This window comes from Phocoena phocoena, chromosome 9 (assembly GCF_963924675.1).
Source record: "Phocoena phocoena chromosome 9, mPhoPho1.1, whole genome shotgun sequence".
NCBI classification, from domain to species: domain Eukaryota; kingdom Metazoa; phylum Chordata; class Mammalia; order Artiodactyla; family Phocoenidae; genus Phocoena; species Phocoena phocoena.
Window position 1 is genome coordinate 25,394,024 of NC_089227.1, and position 12,385 is coordinate 25,406,408.

The 12,385-nt window shown below is 38.7% G+C and overlaps 1 protein-coding gene across 7 annotated transcripts in view; it reads right to left on the reverse strand.

Annotated features, from left to right (window-relative positions):
- Nucleotides 1–602, reverse strand: part of CACNA2D1 (calcium voltage-gated channel auxiliary subunit alpha2delta 1) — a 504,876-nt gene extending 504,274 nt beyond the window's left edge. For 6 of the 7 annotated variants that reach the window (XM_065883785.1, XM_065883783.1, XM_065883784.1 and 3 more), the window contains exon 1: nucleotides 493–587. In XM_065883785.1, coding sequence (XP_065739857.1) covers nucleotides 493–587 — 95 coding nt within the window. Of the gene's footprint in view, nucleotides 1–492 lie in introns of all 7 variants that reach the window. The other variant, XM_065883782.1, reaches the window with a different exon arrangement.
- Nucleotides 603–12,385: the final 11,783 nt, after the last annotated feature.

The window sequence follows — 12,385 nt, forward strand, 5'->3', positions numbered from 1 at the left end:
TTTGGGATCCAAACGAGTTTGGATACCACAGCAATTAGTGAGCATCCCAGAGGTCAAGTGCGGGGAAAGTGCGGGAAAAGTCCACGCTACCCTGGCCAGCCTGCAGTTACCTATGTGCAAAATACCCAACCCAAACACAACTTTTTATAGGACTGGGTTTGATGAGAGCGGGTATCTGGCTGGAAACTTTTTCCACAGTACACCTAAACTCTTTTAAGTCCAAGGAATCCTTTTAGAGATGGGCTGAGGCGCCGCGAGTTGTTGGCGGACGTTCCCCAGAACAGCCCGGCCCCGCCGAGGCTCCCAAGACGCGTGCTCGGTGCGCATTCCGGCGGCGAGCAGCGCGCATCTCCCGCTCGGCCTCTCCAGAACCAAGTCCGGCTCACTGCCCACCCCCACGAGCAGAGAAGCCCCTCAACTCGGGAATGGAGCCCACGCCGGGCTTCCGCTGCACCCCTCGGCCCGCACTCCCCGCCCTGCCCGGGCACTTACGTGACGGCCGAAGGAAACGGCTCCTCAGATGAGGGGCCGATCAGCAAAGATAGGAAAAGTGTCAGAGTCAAGGCCAGCAGGCAGCCAGCAGCCATCTTCGCTATCGAAGATCAATCTCGCCTCCCTTCCCAGCCTGGGGAAGGACCGGTGCTGGAAACCACGGGAGGAGAAGGAGCACGGTCAGCCCAGACCGCGGGCGTCTGAGGGCCGGCGCGCCCAGGGCCGGGACCCGGACGCGGGCTCGCGCCGGGGTCTGCAGGGGCGAAGCCCGGCGCGGGGGAAGGGGCGGCGGCGGGCGGACCCACTAGCGCGCGTTGGCTGCTCTGCGCCGCGGCTGCCTCGCCGCCGCCGCCATCAAGGGCGACTTTGGAAACAGACCTGGGCAAGCCCGCCGGCGCTCGCACTCTCGCTCCCTCTCGGTTTCCTCCTTGATTTATTCCCGCGATTGCCGTGGAGAAGGCGGGGGCGGAGAAGGGGGCGGAGAAGGGGTGACGGCACTGGGGAGGGGTAGGGTGGCTGCAGGAATGGGGGAATGGCAGGCGGAGAGACTTGTGGCAGAGAGAGAGAGAAAGGCTCCGTCTGGCTTCTCTGGGCAAGTCGGAGGGAGGCGGCTGGGGGTGGGCAGCGGGAGGGCTGGGCGTCAGAGCAGTCGGGCGGAGACGGGCCGGAGCAGCCCTCCATACAAGGGAGACAGGAACTCCCAAAGTCGGCGCCGGCTTGCCCCAGCCGCCCGGCGCGCGGAGGCGGAGCGGAGCCGGCCCAGCGGGGCTCCCCGGGGACCGCCAGCCGCCCGCAGGGTATCCACAGGCTGCAGGGGCTCCGGCCGAGCACTTGGCTCGTGGCTTTGGGGGTTATTTTTGCCCAGGCAGGCAGCGTTCCCCCGGCCCTTCTCCCAGACGCAGAATCCACCGCCTGCCTAGGAATCATGGAGAAGTGATTTGACAACAAATGTAGGAGGGGTTTGTATTTGCATTTTAAAGCACCACTTTTGACTCCCTACCAGGTGGCACTGTTTATTTGCCCGGGAGTGCCAAAGGCTAGAGCCTCCGGCGTGGCTGAGTGCCAGTTGTGGCGGCGGCCCCATGCCCAGGTACCGCTCACCTGGCAAGACAGAGCCTCGGGATCCGGGCTGAGGACAGTCAGAGAAGAACCTGATGCTGTAAAATCCTCCTAGCCCTGCCGTGTGGTAGGACAGGGGTGAAGGGACGAATTCTACACCCAGGGAGCATAGTGCCGTGACAAAGGCTTTGTAACTACCTCCAAAAAGTCCCGAATGCCCTGGTCTGGCCGGTGGGCTGCCCTGCCTTGACAGTGTTGCTACAGGATGAGTTCACTTTGTCCCGGTGAGGGCATTAAAAGGGTAAGCAACAGGAACAGGTGGCAATTTGCAAAATGCCCCTGAAATATGGAGGAGGAATAGAGAGGGAGAGAGAGCTAGACAGTAGAAGTCTGCGGACCAGTTTCACCTCCCTCCATCCCCAGGAGAAGCAGTGGCAGGCGTGCCCGGGCCTCCTCGTAGGAAAAAACAGAAGGGTCTTGCGTTAGGCCTCTTCTCCCGACCACACAGGCCTCCTTCAGGAAGGCGCTGATGTACCGGGTGGAAAGGTTTCCTTGAACATCTTAAATTCTTAAGCCCCTTGTAGTAGTATATTAGAGCACTTTTGACACCATTCCTGATGAAAAAAAAAAAAAGACCATCTTGCGTATGCGTAAAAGGTGTCATTATGGGGAGGACGTCAGATTTTTAATTAGCCTTTCTTTAGTTTCAGTAGAGCTTATGAAAACAGAAGGACACTTATTAATTTGTAATTGATTTTCCATCTCTCTAAAGGCAACCTCCCCAAACAGGGAAGACTGAGAGTACTTACTAGCAACGTTTTAAAAGGTGATGCGATTTTATGATTCTTGACCCAGTGATTTTTCCTTCCCCCTTACCTCTCTTTTTTGTGTGTGTGTGCCTTATTTGTTTTCTTTAACTTCTCTACATCTCTATCTTGCTCTCTGTTTCTTTCTTCTTACTCTGAGTGGCCTCATAAAAGGCACCCCACCGTGACTTGAGTAGCATATGAGAGATGAAGTGGGATGGAATGAGATTGAGAATTTGAGCTCAGATGGATATTTTAAATAACTGAAGGTAGCTTTCCACTCCAAAATTAGAGAACTAAATAGTCAAATCCAACTTTTTTTTTTTTAAATGATTCAAAAGCAGATTTTCTTCCCCAGCATGGGGATTAGGAATGGCAGAATTAGATGTCCATTACTGTCTACATGATATGTTGGTATCATAATAGCCACACTGCAGAAAAATATTATATTCTGTCAATTATTTCAATAATGACTTCAGACTTCCTACTAAGGTACACCATTTCCAATTTTATATGTTTAAGAGAAAGAGCTTAAGGAATAAGAGAATGTAATAAAGTTCTAGAGAAGGTAAGACAGGCTTCATTAACTTTGCTGGCCTTTGAGCCAAATCGCAATTTCTTTGGATCACTCTGATGAAGCACTGTGTTCTCTAATATCTGAAGCTGTTGAAGAAAGATATTGCTTCTGCAGTTCTTTCTGAAAGGGTTGGTTGTCAACTATAAGCCTAAATCATTGCTTAATGCTCTGTTTTGAAGTTTGCCTTTAATTGCTTTTTATCAAGCTAAAGCTTTTTTTAATGAGGATATTCAAAATGTGGCTTTGTTTCTAGTGTATGAAAGGTAAACCAAGACCATTTTCACAACATAGCATTATGTGTCTACTGGATTAACCATAGCCTTCCATAATGCACTGTTTCTGTTCAGTTATTTTGGAAAATTCCATGAAAATCAGATCCTATCCCATTAATTTTAATAAAATTTTATTAAGTCACCAAAATTTGCCATTCAAGATAAAATGTTTATAAATCATAAAGATTGATGACAAAGCTGGAATTATAGGCTGTGAGCAAGAAGTGAAAAATCAGTATCTACTATTCATTTAAGAGGAAATATTCTGATAAAGATTAGTTAAGAGTTACAGATGTTTGTATTTAATCATTTCTTTAATAAAGTTTAAAGATCTCATGCAGAGCACTGACTTTTACTTATGACATATTTATGATGTGTAACTTTTGTCTGACTATCAATTTCTATTATATGTAAATATTTAATTTGTTCATATACATTTCATTTTTATTAATTAGAAATGAACTAAGAAAAATATGAACATAATAGCCACAAAATGTTCCCTATTACTCCCTTTTTGTTTTAGGTTATACTATGTATATTGGTAGCATAAAATTCTATTGATATTTCTGTTGTATTTTTCTGTAAGTATGTATGTATAAGAATACATACATTTTTGTATGTATGTATGTATAAGCATGCTTTTTATTATTTATTTTTCAGTACATCAAATTAATTTCTTCAATATTTTGGATTAAAGAATAGGACAAAGAAACTCTAAAAATGGCCTCTCTTTCTTTTTCCTTTTTTTTTTTTTTTTTCCCTCTCATGTACAGACACAGACACAGACACTAGAATGCAAAATAATTCTCCTTGGCTAGAAAAGTTTTAAAGGAAATGATGAATTTTCTAGCTTTTTAGCATATCTTAAAAGTAAGGGAAAAACTGTGACAACAAACCTTATTTTTTTATATGCAAATAGAGTAAATGACCTGTCTCTGAGATAAATGTATACTGAAGAGCCACAATCAGAAATACTTGTGATTTGAGGCCCTATCATGCTTCTGCACACACACAGATGTGTGCCGAAGAAGGTCAAAGTTAAAGACAAATGGACAGAAAGCTTCAGTTATCTGTGTCCTTGGGGAATATTTTCAGGACATGGGAATACGAAAGAAAGCAACTCAGAAGCTTCAATTCCCAGGAGAATTGTTAAGAAAGTGTGTAGTGGTTTTTAAGTCAGCATTCACATTCAGTACTTTTATACTAAATCAGCATGTTGAGGCCATGATAGAAAACAACACAGAAAAGACACTATCTTAGATAACAAATATGGTCAAATATTTCCTAAAAACAAGACAAATATTTAGAAGACATTTTTGCTTGGCCTGAATAATACAGCTATTGACAGATACCGCATTAAGCTTTTGAGGAAAGAAATGCCTTTTCTAAATGGACACAAAGTAACACGAAAAAGTATTTATTGGAAGTTTATCATTTGCCCTTCAGAGTCTCGTATTGGCAAACTTATGCTAACTTAAGTATGTAGAGAAATTAGCTCTTATGTTTAAAATACCATATCTGCAACAAGCAGTAGTTTTTATGCTATTCTGTTTTTCAATCTCTGCTAATCATAGTATGTTTCATTCATTTTTCTTTTATTTTTGCTCTTCCTCTCCTCCCTCAGCCATTAAACTCAAGCATATCTCAGAAAAAATCAGCACCTACAGTATGACTTTCCATTAAAAACAAAAAAACTCTATTAGACTCTAAAATCTAGATTTCATAGTAAGATCCTTCTCCATAAATAGATGTGGAGTTTTGTTGTTGCTGTTTGAATTGTAAGTTATAGAACAAAGTATATGGAATTCATTTCCTTAGACCTACACTGACACAGGGAAGTAGAGAATTCAGTTATTTAAGTATTCACGAGCAACAAAAATGCAATGGGAAGTAGTCAATAAGAGACAGCAACATTTGAAATAACAAAAACTAATAACTGTTGGCATGCTTTTCAGTTGTTTTTTGTTGTTTTTTTTTTAATTTCATGGATGCAGATATCTATGAGAGGAAAAGGAAAAGATCATTTTTTGATATGATTCTCCTGAGACTAGGTTTTTAATATGCTTTACACACAATAAAACACCATTATAACCTAGCATATTTCTATAAGCATTTGGATATGCTAGGAATTAAATTCACCTTCGGTACAGATACGTATAATTAATTAATTAGATGAGTGCCCATTGAAGCACCACAAAAGGGTGTTCCTAGGAATTTCTCCTTCTGCAGTAATGAGCATGGGAGAGAAAATAAAAGAGCAATCATTTGATTTTGGAGCCACATATTTTAGACTTAGGTGATTAAAATGCCTACTGTTATTACAAAGAAGACATGACGATCTGGTCAGTAAACTTAGAGTTAAAATCCCATATTCCACTAACAGATGACAATGATACAATCTCTTTTTTACTCATCTATAACAAATGGGAGATGAAAACTTCTACTTTTTGTATCTGGAAACACGGGTAAATCAATAGAGCAAACATTTTTATATAATAACAGTATTTTCTTCAAGATATATAAGGTGGTGGGATATAATTTCTAAGGGTTCCTGATAATTTGGGGAAGAAATACTGTAATGCCTTATTGGCTGAAGGATATTGTCATATGCTATCAAATATTCTATTGTTTTTTTCATAATTGAATCAGTAATATTTCAACATTTTATACCTTTAAAACTAAGAACAGAGATTTGAACAATACTAAAGATAGCTTGCATTGTGTACAATCTCAATTTATATAAATTGATTTTTCTCTTTCTTATTCAAATTCCTTAAACTTTACTATAAGGTAACTTGTTCTTTACGAATATGATGCTCTTAATGTCCAAGCTACCTAGAAGAAAAGAATTGATTTCATAAATTTGCCAACCTAGGTGACGATAGTCCAAAGTAAAACGGTGAACTGAATCCTGAGTTTCAAGCTGAGCCTATTTATTACCTGGATGTTACTGCCAGTCTTTCTGTTACATAGAGATCAATCTGTCTTTTGCCAAGATGTCATTCATCTTGTGGATAGAATTTATACTTGTCAGGATACTTGCAGATTAATTTGCCTAAGTTTAAACCAAATGCATAACTTTAAAATATCAAATGAATACCTTCAAAATGAAGATCTTTGTCTTTATAATATTCTCGTAACATTTCATAATCTAGCTGCCATTGATAATGATATAATTTATTTAATTACATCACTCAAGTGGTTAGTAGTCATTATTTGTAATAAGAAGAAGCATGTTTTTTGTTGGGAAGACTGTGTATATTCACACATCTCTGTCTCTTTCTCTGTTAGTACCTGAAAATTCTTTATATGCGAGACCTGATGTTTCTCAGAATATTATGAGAGTACTTTTGGATTTCCTATATATTGGACTGACTATACATTTCCTTTAAACTTTTTTTTTCCTCAAAATGTGTAACACTTTTCCCTTTCAACAACAACAAAATACTTATCAAAGATGAACTGTCATCATAAACTTAGTTACAACTGAGTGACAAAACTTCAAGTCTTAACAAATGTCCATGATTCATCAGTGTCCAGGAACAGAGCCCAGTTCTGCTGTTCTTTCCTCTTTTCTTCCCCAAGTCAACCAACCAGCCCCACTCCACCCCTTCTCCACCCCTTCTTTTTATCTTTTTCTTCCCTCACATACAATAGTTGACTGCCTTTAAAACAATACCACAAGAGGGACTCTTTTTTTCTTTCTTTCTTTAAAGTAATAAGGAGAAAAGGAAGTGAAAAAATCAGGGAATGCAAAGAGCAATTATCCATAAAAAAGAAAATGGAAACATGAAGGAAGAACAATGCGAAGCAAAGAATGAGTTTGTTCCTGTAACACAGATGAACACAATACAAATGAGAAAGAGGTAGGACAGAGCCAGAAACATGAAGGCCAAAACTGGGAATGAAACTAGTAGCATATGTGAGGCAAAAGAGTCGGGCAGATCACTGATTTCAATATTTAATCACCTAAAATTTTATTGCTAAACAAATATGATACATAATCTTCAATACCTCCCTATTTAGAGAAAACATGAATAATTTTTCAAGATTCTTTCTCTAGCCAGGTTACGTGATGCTAATGTTTAACCACTTTTTTAAATAAAAAATGTAAATGATACTAAAGCATTATACAAGGTACAACTACTGTATATGTTTACAAATTCCCTATGTATTTGATAGGGACAGAAAATATCATCACTTGACATGTAGGATTTTTATATGAACTCTAGTAAAAAAAAATAATCCATTTCACATGGAACATTGATTTGTATGTAACAAATACTTTTATAGTAAATCACTTTGGAACGTTAATGAGCCTATATTCTTTCCATATTCAACTTCCAGAACCACTTCTTTCTCCCAATACTCTTTTTCTTCCCCCCAGAAAAATTCATGAACAATAAGAATGTGTAAATGAGATTAGGAGGAAAGGTCAACAGTGACTTAACTGCTTCGATGCCTTTGTTCTCACCCTAAAAACTGTTCACATTTAGATAATATTCAGGAAACCTAAGTGTCGAATGTCCAAGGTTTCATCCCAGGTCTTACATTAATTTGTTCTTAATTAGTGAGAAAACTTCAACTCATCAACCTGTATGACCTCCATCAAATACTCAAGTTCTTGACCCCAGATGTTTGGCTGACTTAAAATCATTAGAAACTCCCCCGTAACTACACAAAAGTATGATCACATGCAGTGGTGTACTAGAAATGGCACAGACCTACCTAACTACAAAACCAAATATCGTAGTTCAGAGATGTAGGCCAAATATATTTGCTTTTCTGAGCCTCGCTTTTCAATTTTTAAGTATTGGAATAATCCTGTGAGGATTAAAGGATACAGCATAGTTCCTTCATGCATCCTTAGTCACACCCAAAGTCAGGGATGCTATAAGACAACAGGTAAAACACTTAGCCATGCAAGGTGGAAAAACTTCTCCATCTCTATGGACTTAAGAGTTGAAAAAAACTCTAGTTATAACAAGTCATTTTAAAGAAAACTAAACAATTATATGTAAGAACAATTGACTGGCAGGTAGTATACACTTAATTACTTGTATGGTACACACATGCTCTAAGGAAGTATCGTTATTTTTCTCATTCTGCAATTTGTATGTGTGCATGCCTTAAAATGTACATAATATATTAGTATACTAATGATCAATAAAGATAGAGACTACTGAATTAGGAAAAAAAAGCATATAATAAAGAAAAAATTGTCTCAGAGTAAAACCATTTTCAAGGCTCAATTTAGGTAGGCAAATTTGACTGGGAAAAAATAGATGCTGAAAATATATGATAGGGTTTTTTTTTTCCCAATTTGTTATTGTTAACAGCTTTATTGATATACAATTCAGAAATCATATAATTCACCCATTTAAAGGGTATGTTCCAATGCCTTTTAGTATTACAGAAAGATTTTCACTACCGTTTCTATTTTAAAAAATCAATCATTACATATTGAAACTAGGAGAGTACTTAATGAGACCTGCAAGTTTTAGCTATGCAGACATAACAAATATTAATTCAACTTAACATTAATGTTAAACAAATTTTAATGACCTTGATACTTAAATTATACAAACTACTGATGACTAGGGTATTTCCAAACATAAAACCTTAGCCTATATTCTCCACATAATCCACCTCAAGCAACTAATCACTATAAATTTTTATATTTAAAGTTATATGAAAAAAAATAATCATTTGGTTCTCACTCTGATAGATTCATATAAAAACATATAAAAATTATAATTCAGGGGCTTCCCTGGTGGCACAGCGGTTGAGAGTCCGCCTGCCGATGCAGGGGATATGGGTTCGTGCCCCGGTCCGGGAAGATCCCACATGCCGCGGAGCTGCTGGGCCCGTGAGCCATGGCCACTGGGCCTGCGCGTCCGGAGCCTGTGCTCCGCAACGGGAGAGGCCACAACGGCGAGAGGCCCGCGTACCGCATAAAAAAAAAAAAAAAAAATTATAATTCAGATTGTCATATGCACCTACTTCTTCATTTGTATCATTTAAGTGTATGCTCTGGAGTTTGTTTTGTGTTGCCATCTTTACAACGAGAATAGTATTTATGATACTGAAGGATATGAGGCTAAAAATGGCATTTGCATTCATGAGATGCATCAACTCTGCTTCAACATTTAAACACTGCCTAGAGCTATTTATTGCTTCATGTACTGTTCTTCCATATACAGCAATGTCTCAGTAGGACACCTTCATAGTTCTGATTTTTGAGCCTTTCAATGGAGATGAGAAAGACAGAAACATTTTATAGAGATGAAATATTCTCACCTTGATCAAGTATATAAGAAGCTTTAAAAACTGAACATGAAAGTACCAGAAAAATTAGATCAATAAAATCCATAACTAAATGCATTTTATTTTGATAACCTCTGTTAGATCCTCAAATGTAGCATATGTGGAGTATTTGTCATTTTATTTCTCAGTGAAATATTAAGACAACAAACTGAATTGAGCACATTGTCTTAGAAGTGTTTTTAAAAACTTAAGTAAAAACACTTTCTGAGGGAAGATCCCACATGCCGCGGAGCGGCTGGGCCCGTGAGCCATGGCCGCTGAGCCTGCGCGTCCGGAGCCTGTGCTCCGCAACGGGAGAGGCCACAACAGTGAGAGGCCCGCGTAACGCATAAAAAAAAAAAAAAAAAAAAAAAAACACTTTCTGAACACCATAATAGTAATAGTAATCCAAAAATACAGTTAATCCCCAAATTATAAACATATGTTCCAAACAATTGTTTTTATATCAGCCTGTGTTTATAAGGCTGCATTTTCTCATAGAGAGAACATGTAGATTTTAGTTGGCAACCTGAGTATGCATTCAGGTTTCCACTTAGCTTCAAATGCTGTGTATAGAATTACCATTTCTAGTCATAAAGTCTAACAGACTTCAAATAACATTTAAATAAATAACCTTGGAAGTACCAATTGATGAATGTGGATTTATGGTCATCACTTAATCTCATTAATAGCATTAAGAGTAATTTATTATACTCCATTAAGAAAAAAAGACACATCTTCTCTTTCACACATGTTGCATATATGCAGGAGTACATAACAGAACTCTAAAAACTCACCAAATTGTTTGATGCAAACTAGAAATTTAGCCGTGTCTTTATTAATTTGTTCACGTATTTATTCTTTCAGCCAGTAATCTATTCACTTGTCATTAGAACTTGCTAAGAGCTAAATATTCTGATAGGAATCATGATAAATCATGTATTTATCATATATAAATCATAAATTTATATATGTTTCTACTCACCACCCAGAAGTTGGGTGAAATGTGTGTGTTTGTATGTTATATGTAAATGTTTAGATGAGACACCCACTTACTTTCTAGTCTTAGGATGCATGATACCCTTTGTTACTAAAAAAAAAAGTTTCAGAACTTGAAATTTATATCCAGAATACCAGGTCAAACACCCTTGTAAATTACACCACAGGTGGGAATGTAAATAAGGCAGCTGCTTTGGAAAAGGTGAAGCAGAGTTACCATATGACCCAGCAATTCCACTCCCAGGTATTTATCCAACAGAGATGAAAACTTAGGTGTACACAAAAACATGTACATGAAATGTTCATAGCAGCAATATTTATAATAGCCAAAAGGTAGAAACAAGCCAACTGTCTATCAACTAATAGATAAATAAAATATGGTATATCCATTCAATGAAATATTATTTGGCAATAAAAATTACTGAAGTACAGATCACACTAAACATGGCTGAACCTTGAAAATATGTTAAGTGAAAGAAGCCAGTCACAAAAGACTACATATTATGTAATTCTATGTATATGACATGTCCAAAATAGGCAAATCCATAGGGACAGAAAGTACATTAGTGTTTCTTAGGACTATGGTGGGCTGTTGGGGGAAATGGGGAGTGACTGCTAATTGGCATCAGGTTTCTTTTTGGGGTGAGGAAATATTCTAAGATTGATTGTGGTGATGATGGCTGCTGACTTTGTAAATACATTAAAAACCATTGAATCGTATATTTTACATGGGTGAATGGCATACCAACTCTACCTCGATTATAGTTCAGATATATACCATAGATATATATGGTACAATTTACTACGTTGCAAATTTTGTAGACAATACTGCCTTTAGTCAAGTATCTGGGCTGTGGAAGGCACTCTCCAGCTATATCATGAAAGAAACAAGACAGAAGGTAAACAAGCCAAAAGCATTACTTGCAAGAAAAATTAAGCAAAATTTGGTATTCTGTCTGTTTAAAGTAAATCCAGCATAGCTGAAATTTGTTTTAATTATCCTCCTAAGAGCCAAGATCAATTCCTGGGAGGGGTGAATTTGTAGAGATGAGGATTTATCCCTCCTAAGCAGTTTCAAAGGACATATTCAGCACCAGGAAACTGAGATAGAGGCTGGACTGAGGTGTTGAAGGTAGAAAATCCTAATGACAGGAGAAAGCTATAGCTGTAACTCTGAAGCTACCTTACCATTCATACATATCAAATGGTTCTCAAATTTGACCAGGTAACATAAACACCTGGAAGACCTGTTAAAACACAGATTACTGGTCCCAAGCCCTGAATTTCTGATTCCATAGGTCTGGATGGAGCCTGAGAATTTGCATGTCTAAAAAATTCACAAGTGATATTGATCCTGCTGGTCAGGGGAATTCTGCTGCTCATTCATAAATTAAATGTTTGTAAGTGGGAGATGATGTGAGGTGAGCTAGGGAAAAGTAGAGGAAATGACACACTGAATACAAATTTTGTAAGTCGTTAAACTAACTTAGAGCAAAGCTGCCAGCACTGGTAGATTATCTTGGTACCGGGTGAGAGGCGTGATTCAGTGAGTGAGCTTTACTGTCAGGTGATGCCCTTAATACCAACTCCTGAGTTAAACTGCTTGTCAGATCTCCTGCCACCTTACATGTTTCAAATTCACTGATACCGGCATGCCCCTAAAATAGTTCTAGCAACATGTGAGGCCAAGTTGGAAGTCCACTCTTCATTATAAGAGTTCGAATGTATCAAAGACCTTATTCTTCCTGAAACATGTACCTCTCAAGGCCATATCCCTCTCCTACTTAGCTGCAAACTCCACTATCAAATTTATTACATTAGGTTAGTTAAGAAATACATTCAAATGCATGAGCCATTAGGTGGAAACACCTCTC